The sequence below is a fragment of the Cibotium barometz genome, chromosome 22 (genome assembly GCF_041138505.1).
Source record: "Cibotium barometz isolate CiBa-2024 chromosome 22, ASM4113850v1, whole genome shotgun sequence".
NCBI lineage: Eukaryota > Viridiplantae > Streptophyta > Polypodiopsida > Cyatheales > Cibotiaceae > Cibotium > Cibotium barometz.
The window spans coordinates 57163061-57179747 of NC_141067.1; the positions used below are offsets into that span (position 1 = coordinate 57163061).

Here is a 16687-nt window from a genome sequence, read left to right on the forward strand (position 1 = left end):
GTCGTGGAGCTTTATGAAGCTGGCCGACTGGATGAAAGGAGGAGTATAAATACTCCAGCCAAGAATCATTGAAACCATCTCATAATTCACCAAGTGCATCAAGCAAACAAGGGCCAGGACAGCCAAGAAGGTGCTAACGCAAAGAGGTGGAGGACTGAAGGTCAAGGGCAGGATTTTCCAGCCAAGAAAAGGTCAAGTTTCTGTATTTGTTTTCAGATTTACATCATTCTAATAAAGCAAATACACCATCCGTGGTGGGGGCCCTACAGAGGGTAATTGGGACCCAATATGTGTCCTCTCCATCTCCCCTTTCTCTCTCTATTTTCTGCACCTCTCCTTTCAATTTGTGCGTTAATTCCGTCGCGAAAAGAGTGCTGTTTTCTGAGTTTTGAAGTACCGATCCTTCTCCGAAGCTTCCGCATATTACAGTGGTATCAGAGCTCACTTCAAGGACAAAGATTCAGCAAAGAAAAGTAGAAAATTTTTTCGCTCGTGTGGTTGGTTTTTAGACGCCGGTGGACTACCCCTTTCGGAGTGACTCCTGTCCCTCGAAGGACGGTTGGTTTTTAGCCTCCGGAAGCCTCCGGAAGTCTCCCACACAGATAGTGGATGGTCAGATTGCCTTCCGGAAAGGAATTGTATTTTCCCACTATGGCGAGGTTTGGCGACGAGAGAGAACCAGAACCATGGGACCAGAGTGCACCAGGCAGCCCAGCAAGGGCACCCGGCTTGAGTGTCACAGACATGTTCCAACAGATGATGCGAGCAATCGCAGACCAGACAACCAAGTTGGATGAGCAGAAGGCGCGGATTTTGGCTCTGGAGGAGCGTTCTCGCTCTCCAGCGTCGCGTTTTCCATCTCCTCCTCCCTCTCCTTCCGTATCCCAGATACCAGATCCTCATCACAGGGACCCTCTCGCGGGGTCACAGCCGCAGCCAAGCTCCTTGCTTGAGATGCAAATGCGTGCATTGGAGATTCGAAAACGAGAAGACGACGCCATGCGACGAGTGGAACACGAGCGTTACCTCAGAGCTTTGGACGCCAGATTGACACCGGCGGCGCCCTCGAATCATTTTCCCGAGAAAATGAATTTCAGTAAGTATAATGGTAAACTCGATCCCACTACTCTTTATTCATGGTTACATCAATTTGAAGCTTACTTTGCCGCAGTTAGGAAAACAGATACTGACAAAGTGATGTTAGCTAGTTGGTACTTGGAAGGTGAGGCCATTCCTTGGTGGACTCAGTGGGCTCATGCCCACACCAGAGCAGGTATGGCAGCTTATGTGTGGGACGAGTTCGTCCGCGACCTTAAGCGGCGGTTTCTACCGCCCCACTACCTTGAGCGACTCGAAGACGAGTTCAGGGGAGCGCGTCAGAACGCGCAACCAGTCCTTCAGTTTGCCAATAAAATTTCGACCTTGTGTCTGCAATTAGGCTTATCTGATACGGACAAGAAAGGGCAGTTTTTGTATGGCCTGGACACGCAAATCCAATGGGAGATGCGTATGTTTAGGCCAGCCACCTTTGAGGACGCACTCTCGCTTGCGCAGAGTGCAGAAATGAAACACAATGGTGGCAAGCCCAAGACTTCCTAGCCGGCTTCTCTCAAGGCTAACGCCTCGGGGGACAAAAGCCAAAACCAGACGAGGTCTTCCCCAGGACAGAGCCCGGGAGCCTCTGGCTCCAAGAACTCGAACAATGCGTCTAAGCTTACTCCAGACCAGAAAGCAGAGGCAGGCAAGACAGGTGGCAGTGCTGAGGAGCTTTCTCAGTACAAGAAGGAGGGTAAATGTTTCTTTTGTCACACAAAAGGACATACTTCTCGGGATTGTCCGAAGAAGCCTCCAAAGGCCGCCGCCGCCTCCACAGCTTCCGTGGTGAGCACAGCTCCCACACAGACCCCAACGGCTACCCCTAGTTCTTCAACCCCCGGTGCTTCAGTTGGAGCAATTATTAGCCGGGAGCTCGAAGATAAGCAAAAGGGCGCCCATGACCAGGAGTATGAGCGCAACGAATTGCTCAAGTCCTTTGGCTACATAGGTGGCCAGAGAGTCGTTGTCTTGTTTGACAGCGGCAGCACGGAGGATGTGATCACGGAACAGGCCGCTAGGCGTGCCCGTTTCGAGCTGACTCCGGTGGACAAACAAGTTGAGGGTTTTAGCACAGGTATGACAACGAGCGTCAAGTATGAAGCTCTAGGTGCTAAGTTAGTGATTCAGGGCATAGAGTTTGTGCGTGACTTTATGGTTGCCCCTCTTGTAGGAGCAGACATAATTTTGGGTATCCAGTGGTTTCACAAGTTTCTTCCTGATGTCAAGTGGGACAAGCACACGTTCCAGATCGATCGGAATGTGTCAAACACCCCGGTGACCATTAAGTGTGAGCCAGGTATTCCAAACTTTCCACTCATAAGCCACTTGCAGGCTAAGCGAGCAGTCAGGAAAGGCGCACAATGTGCGATGATTTACATCCAGACAGCCCAGACGGTGGCCAGTGCTTCCGAGAAGTACTCGGTTCTCCATGAAAAGTTCCAGAAGATTTTTCTTCGGGACAGTCTCCCTCCCCAGCTTCCCCCGTCCAGACCGGAGGATCACAAGAATGACCTCCTCCCAGGCTCGGAACCCCCGAGCAAGTTTTCGTATCGCCTTTCTAAGGCAATGGAATCGGAGTTGGACCGCCAACTCCAAGAATTGTTGCAAGCTGGCTTCATCCGCCCCAGCGTGTCGCCATTTGCAGCACCGATCTTGTTTGTCAAGAAGAAAGATGGGTCTTCTCGGTTGTGTGTCGATTATCGTGCACTCAACAAGCTGACTATAAAGAGCAGATTCTCGATGCCTCGAATTGACTATATTCTCGAGAGGCTGAATGGAGCTAAGGTGTTCTCTAAATTGGATTTAAAGAGTGGGTACCACCAGGTACAGATTGTAGAGGGGGACATCCCCAAGACAGCCTTCCCTACAGAACGGGCCCACTATGAATTTGTGGTTATGCCATTTGGTTTGACGAACGCCCCGGCTACATTTAACCACATGATGATGCGTATTTTCCGGGAGTTGATTGGAGAGTGTGTGTTCATATTTCTGGACGACATACTCATATTTTCAGCTACAGTTGAGCAGCATGACATTGATGTGGAGAAAGTCCTTAAGTTGCTGGAAAGCAACGAGCTCTATGTCAATGAAAAGAAGTCAGAATTTTATCTGTTCCAAGTACATTACTTGGGATACATAATTAGTGCTGAAGGCATTCGACTTGATCCGGCTAAAGTGGCCGAGATTGTTCACTGGAAAGTACCTCAGACCGCTTATGACATTAGATCATTTGTGGGTATATGCCAGGCATATTCCACCCACATTGACAAGTTTTCTGATCTCTCGGTAGACCTCACCGATCTGCTAAAGGGAGTGAAAACAAGAAGGCAAAAGATTCGAATGACTACACGAGCGTTGGAGGCATTCCAGAACCTCAAGGTGGCTTTATCAGAAGCGCCTTGTTTAGCCCTTGCCTCGTGGGACGAACCATTTCAAGTGATCACCGATGCGAGTAACATCGCAATTGGAGGTGTATTGCAACAGAATGGTCATCCGGTAGCTTACATTTCTCGTAAGTTACTGCCCGCCGAAAAGAACTACTCAGTCTATGATCGTGAACTCCTAGCAGTTATACAGGTCTTGAAACATTGGAAACATTTCCTGTATGGCCGTGACTTCGAGGTTCGCACTGACCATCAGGCATTGCGCTGGATTCAGACGATGCCAAGTGCACAGTGGAGTGATCGACAACACCGCTGGAGTCAGATATTCCAGCAGTTCGGTGGTATGATTGAGTACCTTCCAGGAAAGGCCAATCCAGTGGCCGATGCTTTGAGCAGGAAGGGACAAGTATCTGCGATTCAAACCACTAGACTTGACCTTGTTGGTACAGGACTAGAAGACATGAAGCACACGTACGCGGATTCCGAGGAAGTCGGTACACAGTGGGAACAGGCATTGGATGCCACAGGACCATGCCATTTTCTGATACGCGATGATTGGCTTTAGTTCAAGCTATTTTGAATGACTCTTTTTCTTCAGCTATTGGCAAGACTCCATATGAGGCAGCGTTTGGAAGGCCTTTCCAGTCGTTGTTAACCAGGACTTCGTCTTCAGTACCGAAGGCGAACAGAGTGACGGAGTCTTACCAGGAGATCCTAGAGTCTGTTAAAGACAGATTGGCTAAAGCGCAAGAGGCCTACACTCGACAGGCCAATAAAGACCGAAGGGACATGAAGTTTTCGGAAGGGGATTGGGTGTATCTTCGGATTATGAAGCAAAGATTGAAGCAGGTGGGCAAGCGATGCCCAAAGTTGTCTTTCAGGAGCTTCGGACCATTTCCCATCCGGAAAAAGATTAATGAGGTGTCTATGCAGTTAAAGCTACCTCCGAGTTGGACTATGCACGATGTATTTCATGTCAGTTGGTTAAAGCCATATGCAGGTCCACCCCCTTCAGAGGTCAAAGACGAAGCGGAACCAGACATTATTGATGAAGCAGAAGTAATGGTTCCAGAACAGATCCTTCTGCACCGTTTCAAGCATGGCTCAGGCCGAAGACTACGACAGTTTCTCACGAAGTTTCAGGACCGATGAAACCGGCCTCTGATAGAAAACCAGAGTGCGGTAGGAGCAATCACCCGTCCACTTGTAGTCTAGATGAGAAACAAAACACAGATTGGAGCTAGAGTGCCCAAATCTGAAAACACAGCGACACCTATTGGCCCCAAAGCTTGGCGCCCCTTGCGGTATTTCTTTATTCAATTAAAATAATATGTATGGCTGAGTACAACACAAAGACCAGCCAAGAGTTTACACCTGTAAGTCCAATCTGACGGCCCACAAATCCTTCTCAGCACAGAGGATCTATGCACACAGATCTGTGTCCTCAAGCAACACACTGTGCCTCCCTCTGATCAGCCAAGATCACAAAGCAGGCCAGCCATGTCTGGCATAACTCAAGTGCATGATACATCTTCTCAGCTCAAACATACATGTGCTGTCCAATCTCTGTCTTAATCCCTTGTCAATCTGCCATACCCCTCCTCTCACAAGGGGCCAGATAACACATATCTGCAACAGACATCAAGCAGTAGAAAGAGAGATAGATGAACAGAAACAGAGCTTACCAAGTTCAGCTCGTGAAACAACACTGGAGGAAGCAACAGCACCAATCTGTGCTTGAACTTGCCTGTATCCTCTTCCTGATGTCCACTCTTATGCTGTCCTTGAAAAATACAGATCTGAAAATCAGCACAGTACCCGTCTGTACCGCCTCGGGATACGTGCCAGGAGTTGTACTTGCACAAACAGCCGGCTGTCCACTCTTGTACCTGCCTGAATCAGAGTAAACAGTCTGTCCAGCACCTGTTTGCACCACCTGCAGCAGCCTGCAGCAACTGTACTTGCTGTACCTGGCTGTCCGTACACTGTACGGCAGCCGTACAGTGTTGTACTGGCTGTTGTACCTGCTGGTACAGTCTGTCCAGACCCTGTGCGCAGAGAATCCAGCAGAGAGAAGAAGACCCGCCGCCTGTACTAGAGAGAGAAAGAGAGTGCTTACACAGATCTGGCCGTACAGTGCTGTACGGCTGATCTACACTCAGAAAATCAGCAACAGCACACAGAAAAACAGCCGCCTTTCTCCTCTTGAGCTTTTCCATGCTTCTTGTCATGCGCATGAAGGAAACTCCTCTTTTACTCCACGACTCCCAAAAAGGGAAGAGAGAGAGAGAAGAGAGAGAAAACTCCTCCCCAAATTAATCCCTAGGGCCCCAAACTTTAATAAGTTCCTAGGGCCACTAAGGCCTAGGGGCAAACTCCAATAAACATTAAAACTTAATGTTTCTAGTTCCCCCCTTCACACCTAGGGATGTCCACACATCTTAAACACTGTCCGGGCACCCCCCCATGTGAATCATAAAATATTCAGACTCTGCAACCACCATGCCCACACTTGTCCTGCTCCATTTTCACAGGGCCATGACAACCGAGGAACTCATGAAGCGGTATGGCTATACAAAGAATTTTTCGAAGACTATCCGGCATTATTGACGGATTATTTGGAGGCTATGCAGCTTCCGTCAAGTGAAGCAGAAGGGGATGTCACGTGCATCCCGCACTTGGATGCCACGTAGACATTTCTGTGCAGAAGGTGCAGGACCTGGGATGGTGAACTGGTCCCATGTGAGCCCAGTCCGGGACGAGTCAGCCAGGAATCCATCTCAGTCGTCCGAGGTCGGGTGTGCATTGTCCTGCACATGAGTCCAAGGTCGGGTGTGCACTGTCCTGCACATGAAACAGTGCCAGTCCGCGCTGTGAGTCTCCCTCTGGAATGATGTCAGATGTTCTGTGTATCTAGTTTGCAACTGGATGCCAGACCTCTGTGGGCATGTAGGTTTGCATGTAGAGATGGGGCCAGCCCATAGGGCTACCCCAGTGCGAAGAGTTGCACCCTTAGTGTGGGCATGGGGGAGGTGTAGAACCACCCCCAAGGGGCCAGGAGGGCCCAAGCTGTGCCCACCAGCCATGGCATGGGCTGGAAGGGCTGTCGGCCAGCTTTAATGCTGCTGGACATGCAGCCGACAGGGTTAGAAACCCTACCCAGCAGGTCGGCCAGGTGTAGGGGGCAATCCCACACCTATGCGCAGAGCGCCCAGCAGCCTGGTGCTGTCCCAGAAGGCATGCGCAAAATGGCCAGCATATAATATAGTGTGAAAACATTTTGGTGAAAAGGACCTAGTCGTGGAGCTTTATGAAGCTGGCCGACTGGATGAAAGGAGGAGTATAAATACTCCAGCCAAGAATCATTGAAACCATCTCATAATTCACCAAGTGCATCAAGCAAACAAGGGCCAGGACAGCCAAGAAGGTGCTAACGCAAAGAGGTGAAGGACTGAAGGTCCAGGGCAGGATTTTCCAGCCAAGAAAAGGTCAAGTTTCTGTATTTGTTTTCAGATTTACATCATTCTAATAAAGCAAATACACCATCCGTGGTGGGGGCCCTACAGAGGGTAATGCTGCTGGACAGGCAGCCGACAGGGTTAGAAACCCTACCCAGCAAGTCGGCCAGGTGTAGGGGGCAGTCCCACACCTATGCGCAGAGCGCCCAGCAGCCTGGTGCTGTCCCAGAAGGCATGCGCAGAATGGCCAGCATATAATATAGTGTGAAAACATTTTGGTGAAAAGGACCTAGTCGTGGAGCTTTATGAAGCTGGCCGACTGGATGAAAGGAGGAGTATAAATACTCCAGCCAAGAATCATTGAAACCATCTCATAATTCACCAAGTGCATCAAGCAAACAAGGGCCAGGACAGCCAAGAAGGTGCTAACGCAAAGAGGTGGAGGACTGAAGGTCAAGGGCAGGATTTTCCAGCCAAGAAAAGGTCAAGTTTCTGTATTTGTTTTCAGATTTACATCATTCTAATAAAGCAAATACACCATCCGTGGTGGGGGCCCTACAGAGGGTAATTGGGACCCAATACTGTGCCCTCTCCATCTCCCCTTTCTCTCTCTATTTTCTGCACCTCTCCTTTCAGTTTGTGCGTTAATTCCGTAGCGAAGAGTGCTGTTTTCTGAGTTTTGAAGTACCGATCCTTCTCCGAAGCTTCCGCATATTACATTGCAGGAACCCCAAATATCATCCAGTAGGTATCAAGATATTTACTAGGATTTTTATGGTATTTTTTCCATCATTTTCAGCATTTCATACACATTTATGCATTTTGTAACGCGCGGAAGCTCTGGGTAGTCTTCTTTCAGCCCTAAACACTCTTGAAGACCTTCTGATGCAAAAACGCACCATGATGCAAAAACGCAGGTAGAGAGAGAGTAGAGAGAGAGAGTGAGAAGTGCTGGAATTTCAGTATATACTATGTACAAAAAAGGTACAGATCTTTGCAGCCATGGGCTGCCTTCATAAAAAGGTTCCTAACCCTAAATTCTGTCCCCTATGGGACCTCCTATTGATCCAATCCCCTAGTGGGATGAATGAGTAAAACATGGAGCACTTGGTGCCTTTTATAGCACTCTTGGACAAGGTAGGAGCTGGCCGACTGCTGGTCGGCCAGTTTTAATTCATTAAATCCCTTTAATTCAGCCGACTGGTCCTGGTTCTGGCGCCTGCCTGCTGCCCTTATCTGCTGGCTCAGCCGACCACTCCAGTATGCTGCCGACAGCTCTTTGACCATGCTGATGTCAGCCGACAGCATCCCTTTGGTTCTTTCTCCAAGCCTTGCTTCAGTCTGCACTGCAGAGGTGCTCTGAGTTCTGTGCTCCATCATCCTGGTTCTTTTCCTGGGTTCATACTCTTTATCTGGTTGCCTCTTCTGGATCTAGCTCTCAGAATGTCCATGGCATTACTGATGCACATGACATCCCCCTCTGCTAAACTTGATGACGGGAATCCAACCTGCTCTTGGATGACTGTCATCATCCCAATCCTGTTCCGAAGTCCCTCTGTCATCATCCATCCCTGGCAAACTTTTTTTCTCTGAAAATCCGTTCTGTTCTCCAAACCACGCTGTCTCTGATGAAGATCTATGCATCTGGTCTTCCTCTAGTCCACAATCCACTCCTGCCCTGACTCTGAACACCGTCTTGGTCTTCGTTCCTGGAGCTGAGTCTGGCACTCTCACATCACCCTTGGAGGATCAACCTCCCTTGGGACCGTTCCCTTAGAACCTATCTGGCTCACGGAACTGCCATCCCTATCTGGCACTGTGGAACACCACCAACAAACCTCCTGGGAGTTCTTCCCGCTTCTGTGTTCCCGCCTTGGGCTTCGAATCCGTGTACTTTCCTGTACCTTGGACCTGTACACCATCATCTGGGACTGAATCAGTGTTTAGCTTTGCTGAGCCTAATGCTCTGATACCAATGTAACGCGCGGAAGCTCTGGGTAGTCTTCTTTCAGCCCTAAACACTCTTGAAGACCTTCTGATGCAAAAACGCACCATGATGCAAAAACGCAGGTAGAGAGAGAGTAGAGAGAGAGAGTGAGAAGTGCTGGAATTTCAGTATATACTATGTACAAAAAAGGTACAGATCTTTGCAGCCATGGGCTGCCTTCATAAAAAGGTTCCTAACCCTAAATTCTGTCCCCTATGGGACCTCCTATTGATCCAATCCCCTAGTGGGATGAATGAGTAAAACATGGAGCACTTGGTGCCTTTTATAGCACTCTTGGACAAGGTAGGAGCTGGCCGACTGCTGGTCGGCCAGTTTTAATTCATTAAATCCCTTTAATTCAGCCGACTGGTCCTGGTTCTGGCGCCTGCCTGCTGCCCTTATCTGCTGGCTCAGCCGACCACTCCAGTATGCTGCCGACAGCTCTTTGACCATGCTGATGTCAGCCGACAGCATCCCTTTGGTTCTTTCTCCAAGCCTTGCTTCAGTCTGCACTGCAGAGGTGCTCTGAGTTCTGTGCTCCATCATCCTGGTTCTTCTCCTGGGTTCATACTCTTTATCTGGTTGCCTCTTCTGGATCTAGCTCTCAGAATGTCCATGGCATTACTGATGCACATGACATCCCCCTCTGCTAAACTTGATGACGGGAATCCAACCTGCTCTTGGATGACTATCATCATCCCAATCCTGTTCCGAAGTCCCTCTGTCTCGGCCAGTTTTAATTCATTAAATCCCTTTAATTCAGCCGACTGGTCCTGGTTCTGGCGCCTGCCTGCTGCCCTTATCTGCTGGCTCAGCCGACCACTCCAGTATGCTGCCGACAGCTCTTTGACCATGCTGATGTCAGCCGACAGCATCCCTTTGGTTCTTTCTCCAAGCCTTGCTTCAGTCTGCACTGCAGAGGTGCTCTGAGTTCTGTGCTCCATCATCCTGGTTCTTCTCCAAGGTTCATACTCTTTATCTGGTTGCCTCTTCTGGATCTAGCTCTCAGAATGTCCATGGCATTACTGATGCACATGACACATTTATTATTGGACATGAGCAGTCGGCCAGCTCAGTAGCCGGCCGACAACAGTTCATCTAGCGTTTTCTGCATCCATCAAGTTTTCAGCATTCATCTACTCATCGTTTTGCTCCAACCACTTGGTGAAGGAAAAACGCAGCATTCAAGTCATTCTCAGCCATAGCAAGTCAGTCAGTCAGTCTAAGTCCCTTAACCCACTTAGAGAGACGCATTCATGCATATACAGTCAATAGAAACCTTAGGGTTTGCATCAGAAAGCATCCTGCACATTGCACATCATTCATACATAGCATCTAGACCATTGCATGAACCCCAGATATCATCCAGTATTTATCAGGATATTTACTAGGATTTTTCTGGTATTTTTTCCATCATTTTCAGCATTTTATACACATTTATGCATTTATTATTGACATGAGCAATCGGCCAGCTCAATAGCCAGCCGACTTGTCAAATCCCCACGGATCCCCTCGTGATCGATCTTGGTTCGAAACTCGAATCCTGCAAACAAACGAACAAACAAACAAGCAAGGGGGTGGAGGCCTAACTCACCTCCCAACCATGACAGCCGTGGGCGAGCCCACAGTCTTGGCTGTCCCCACCAAGCCACGAGCTGAGCTAACTAGGATGACGTACCGACCAATCTCCTCCTCGCGACATCCCATACCGCCACGAAGCTGCCCTCGCGGGCCTCGAGATTGCTGCCGGCCTCGGCTGCGTAAAGCAGGTGCACGTCTGCACTAGATCCAGGCTCCAAGACCATAGAGCTCTCACAAACTCGCGACTCCAAGACCATAGAGCTCTCACAAACTCGCGAGACTCTCTATATCCCAATAACTAACCTTGGGCACCCTTTTATAGGCTCTTGGTCGGTCATCGGGCGTCCACACTTGGACGCCCGCCCGTCCATACTTGGGTGCCCGCCCGTTAGTATTTCCCTAACTCAGCTCGTCAATCAGCCTGCCTAGTTCCAAGCTTCCCCAAGCCTCGAAACTAGTCTTGCGTGCGTGTAGCACACGGTAGATACACACTGGGATCTCCTCAAGCTCATCAACTTCTGGCGGATCTTCTGTGATAGGCTCCTCTGGATCTGGTCCCACATACTTCCGCAAAAGACTCACATGAAAAGCATTGTGAATCTTCCAATGGCTAGGTAAAGCAAGCCTGAAGGACACTTCATTGATCTTGTCAATCACTTGGAAGGGTCCATAATATCAAGTAGAAAGCTTTGGATATGATCCCTCTCGTCCTGGCCTCTTCCGAAGCCTAGCTTTCTCAAATTTTAGCAATACCCAATCACCTTCCTTGACTTGCATGTCTCTCCTATGCTTGTCAGCAGCCCTTTTATACTTATCTTGTGACCTTGCAATGGCTGTCCGCACCTGAGCAAAGGCTACATCCAAGTCACGCACATACTCATCAGCTGCAAAAATCTCATCCTTTGGACGAAGGATGGGTGGCAAGACCACTCTGCCATAAATAATCTCAAACGGAGCCTTTTCCGTGGAGGCATGAACTGTGTTCTTGTAGGCAAACTCTACAAGTGGAAGATACTTCTCCCATGCAGTCTTTTGATCTGCCACATAACACTTCAACAAATCCAACACGGCTGAATTTACAGCTTCACTTTGGCCATCCGTTTGGGGATGATAAGCTGATGAAAACTGAAGTTTAGTGCCCATGTTATCAAATAAAGCCCTCCAAAAGAGGCTCGTAGTCCTGGGATCTCTATCCCCAACAATGGACTTAGGCATACCATGATGCTTGAAGATGTTAGCAAGAAAAAGCTTCACCATATGATCAACTTTAATGGTTTTCTTGACGGACAAGAATTGAGCTTTCTTGCTAAACCTGTCCACAATGGTCCAAATAGCATCATTCCCATGCTGGGATCTAGGCAAGTACATAGTAATACTTTCCCATGGCTGCGAGGGAATACGCAATGGCTGAAGCAAACCTGGAGGCTTTTGCCTGTCAAATTTCACCTTTTGGCAAGTAAGACATGCACGTACATATGCCTCAATGTCTTTACGCATGCTTGGCCAAAAGAAATCTCTCAATCATGCGTGTAGTAGGCATGATACCTCTATGACCAACATAAGGTGGAGCGTGAGGATAACCTTTGGACGCATATCCTTCACCACACATAAGCAGTTATCCTTCATAAGATAACCCTCTTTGATCACATAAGAGGCATGTGAGTGACCAGCCATCAAATCAGTCCATATATAGCAAAAATGAGCATCCAAATGATACAAATGTCGCATGGCAGATAAGTCCCCATAAGAGACCACTGAAACTGCAGCCACATAATGCCTCCTGGACATTGCATCTACCACCACATTTTTCTTTCCCGGAGTATGTACAATCTGAAAATGAAACATGGAAAGAAAGTTTGCCATTCTCATCTGCTTCTCCGAAAGCTTTGTTTGAGATAGAAAGTATCTCAAGCTTTGATAATCTGTCTACTACAAATTCAGCCCCAAGAAGATAATGTTTCCATATCTTTAAGGCATGAATTACAGCCAAGAGCTCTTTCTCATAGATATCCATATGAAGCTCGGCATCATGCAATCGACGGCTCTCATATGCAACTGCATGACCACCTTGATTTGGGACAGCCCCTATACAATCGCCATAAGCATCACATTCCACTATAAATGACCTTTGCAAGTCGGGAACAATCAATATGAGTCCACATATGATAGCATTCTTGATTCTTCCTCTCTGCAACTCCATTCTGTGATGGAGTATATGTTGTAGTAAGCTGTCTCCGAATGCCATGGGTCCTGCAATATTGTTGAAACTCCTGGGATGTAAACTCACCTCCTCCGTCGGTCCTGAAAGCCTTGACTGAGGAACCGGTCTCTTTTTCCACCTCAACTCTCCAATCACAAAAGTGCTGAAAAGCCTCATCCTTGGTCTTCAAAAAGAAAACCTAAGTATATCTGGAGAAGTCATCCACCATCACGCGCATGTACAACGCCTTACTCAAAGACGCGGTACTCATAGGACCACATAAGTCTGCATGAACAAGAGCAAGTGATGTCGAAGATCTGTGTGTCGCCTCCTTTGGAAAGGAAGCTCGATGTTGCTTCCCTTGTAAACAAGAGGAACACGCAGAAGACGACCCTTCTTGCCACAATAATGACATTCGATGTCCTTGTTTTTAGAAGATTTGCTTTTGTCTTTATCCTTGGAGTTCTTGTCAGAATCCCCTTTCCCTTTCTTCTGTTGATTCTTCCCTTTATCTCGCGCAGCCAAAGCTCCATCAGAACCACCAGAGATGCCAGTCCGCTCCTCAAAGCGAGACTCAATCTGCATAATGGAGGGGAGAACTTCCTCCCAAGTGATTGGAACAAGACGAGGAGAAGAAACAAGAGACTGAAAATAAGCATCAAACCTCTTTGGGAGCTTGAAGAGAAGCCGAATAGCCATATCGTCTGTAGAGATATCCTTGCCACAAACAGCAAGCTCATCCCAGAGATCTTTCATCTTCGAGATAAAAGCAAAGGCTAAAATTGATAAGTTCATAAGCTGCTTTTCCAACGCCAAAATCCGACTCGGAGACTTAATCTCGTAGAGATCTGCAAATGCCTTCCAAACTTCATGTGCAACATCTGCTGTACGCATATGAGAGAGAACAAAATCCTAACAGTTCAACATCAGAAAGGAGAAAACACGACGATCATTCGCCTGCCATATATCAATCTGTGCCTGAGTCACACCACCGGAAGCAAGGGTGGGAGGGGTGGCATTGACAGGTGTAGCAAGCCAATCCCACAGATCCACGCCACGCAAGGCTGATTTCACCTTCACTTTCCACAAAGTGTAGTTGGGGTACCAAGGGTGCCACCAAAGCCCGAACCACCACAATAGCCCCTCTGCAAAAGGGAATGTCCACTGGAGAGGAAAACGCAGCAAAAGAGGGACTGCTGTCCTAAAAAAACAGGCCGTCTAATTCCAAACTCCAAGTAGAAGAAAACACTGATGAGAAATTACCTTTAGGCTGTAAGCGATGAAGCCAAAGTGAAGGGAAAGCAATCAAACGCCGCTGTCCAGAAAACGCAGCAACCAGAGGGCTGCAAATCTGAGAAAAACGCAGAGGTAAAGGGGCTGTAGATAGGGCTGAATCTGGGGCAACAAAGGGAATCGCTGAACCAGGAGCGATGATACCATGAAAGAGTGCACAGAGCGGAAGCAAATAAGCACTAGAGTGTGTTGAGTAGAGAGTGCAAGAGAGAGAGAGAGATATGGAGCAACTATGCTGAATATACTGAAGTGCTACAATCCCAAGCAAGAGACAGAAATAGTCTCATAAGTGAGGGAGCAAAAGAAAGACTAGGCATGATGGAAAAGCGAGAGGCCAGCCCACCTATTTATAGGTAGGAAGGGCTGGCAGACTGGACATGCTACTACTGGCCGACTGGACATGATAAAGCTGGCCGACTAGGAAAATACATCCAGGCTGGGACAAATCCCAAAAAAAATATATAAATAAGGGGTGGCCAGCCCACAACCAAGGGCCATGAAAAAGGGACCAAAAGGGACACCAAACATGGGCAAAAACTAGGGATGAATGTGCTAACAGGTTCCACATCCAAGAGCTGAGAGAAGGTGTTAGCAGTCATCTCCTGTCTATACATTACACCAGGGCCTCAATTGTGGGTGTGCCCGCCCAGTTTTGGTGTTTCCCCATTTTTCCTCACTCTCCATGTATTTTTTCCCATTTTTTTGGGTGTGGGAGAGCTGTCGGCTGATTCAGTTGTTCGCCGACTGGTTTGTTGCTACCTAACTTGTCCTGATGACCTGGCCGACTGCTGGTCACCTGGCCAACTATGCATTTTTGCTGGTCGTGAGCATATATGCTGCTGTCACCCTGTTTTGGACTGGCCGACCAGCAGCCTAGGGCCATATAAAATGGCCCCTTGCCCCCCACACTTGCCATTGTACATTGTAGGATCTTCTAGTGTGTATATAGCAGAGTTATACAGCTTCTCTCTCCCTCTCTCATCTGCGTTTTTCTCTCTAGAGCAGTTGTCTTCATTTCCGCTGTGCATTCTGACATCACAGATGTCCTATGATATGTGGATAACTTTTGGGACTTTGTACATGTAAACTAGATGGATAACCTTGCCTATTCCATGTGTGGGAACAAGAGAGGCCCCCAAGGCTTGTAACCAACAAATACTCCTTGGTAATATGACATAAATTCCAAGGGAGGGGCGGCCCATTCCGATCCCAGTGTGGTGTCCATTTAAGTGTACCTGTGGTTAGTAAGTCAAGAAATTGTGCGCCTTTGAAAGGCTTGAATCGTTCCAATATGAAGGACACCTTGCCTTATTTCAAACCTGAAACTTGCTTATCAAATTAACCCTTATATTTGCACCCAAGCTAGCACTTACAATTTGAAGCTTGATGGTTTTGCTGTCAAGTTCTACAGTGCGTATTTTCTGCAAGCACATAGAAGGCACCTTATGATTTCTTCCTTTACTAGGATTGGCAGAAAACTGACAGTCACTATCTGTTCAACATGATGAAATTACTCATGCAATTTTACTCACAAAATCAACACCAATAGTACTGATGTAGCTCTCCAAATAAGAATCGTCCTGAGAAGAAAGAAGAGTAGATTCATATGCAATACTATCAATCTAGGAGAGACAAAAATATCGAATCAAGGTGAAAATCATACCGCAAACCGAAGTAAAAGGCATGACTTTCCAACTCCAGAATCACCTATCAACAATAGCTTGAACAGATAGTCACTACAAACCAGCATATAAAAGTTCCATCAGCTCAACACTCTAGAGCACATGTTATCAAATGCCAAGCACGTTTATTCTCTAGCTTTTCTTAACCGTCTTGTATTGTACCCAATTGTAAGTAGCGCTATTCATGGCTGAATGACACGAACTTCTCGATCTAGAAACTCCCCTGACGTATCAAAAAGAGGCCAACATCATGTATATTTCGTTTCCTGATTGGGATGTTGTACTAGGAAACTTCTCTGGAAGACTTGCTTTCTCTGAATGAGCCCTGGAGCTGGATAAAGGGGTGGTAGGTAGACTCGATACTATCCTGAAGTGAGAAGAGCGAGCGGGAAGCCGAGCGGCACCTCGGCCTCGCCAAAAGATCCCACGTATCGGCAATAATCGAGATCCGAAGGGGGGTAGCGTTCCGCGAGACAATAAAAGCCGCAGCAACGTCTAGAAACCCTAGACTCTGACGAATCCTAATTCCCCACCTCAGAAGACAAAGCGAGGAAAGGAGTGCTTACTACTCGGGATTCATCTTCGAGCAGGGTAGAAGTGTCGGGGGCGCCTGCCTTATGCCACTCACTGGCTGGCCACGCCGCCGCTCGCGCCCGCTCTCTCTGCACACAAGAAATTTGAGAACACAAAAGCGTCGCGATGAACGAAAAATTAAAGGTTCAGTTTCCAACATTCCCTTTTGGTTCGTAGACAAAGGGGAGGGCAAGCAAAGGTGTTTCCATTTTTTGCAAATAAATATTCTACATGACACATTTCGTAAATTTCGCATGAAAAAAAAAAAGGAAAAAAGAAAACACGACGTTCTATTTAAGGTGAAACACAACGGCAAAGCTGATGCATAAGGTCAAGAGGATGATCATAGAGTAGGTGACTTTTTTTAAGAAAAGTAGGGACTGTTAGAAAAAGCCCGTAATCTCTTTGTTATGTGTGATGTAAGGTTGCACTTG

The 16687-nt window shown here is 47.7% G+C and overlaps 1 protein-coding gene across 1 annotated transcript in view; it reads right to left on the reverse strand.

The window, feature by feature from the left end:
* LOC147626750 (ras-related protein RIC1-like) overlaps positions 1–16429 on the reverse strand; it is a 46198-nt gene extending 29769 nt beyond the window's left edge. Inside the window, exons 1-4 of the mRNA XM_086816770.1 lie at positions 16247–16429; positions 15662–15734; positions 15531–15578; positions 15372–15419 (exon numbers count right to left, since the gene is read on the reverse strand). Coding sequence (XP_086672896.1) covers positions 15372–15419; positions 15531–15578; positions 15662–15734; positions 16247–16413 — 336 coding nt within the window. The 5' untranslated portion in view covers positions 16414–16429. The remainder of the gene's footprint in view (positions 1–15371; positions 15420–15530; positions 15579–15661; positions 15735–16246) is intronic.
* Positions 16430–16687: the final 258 nt, after the last annotated feature.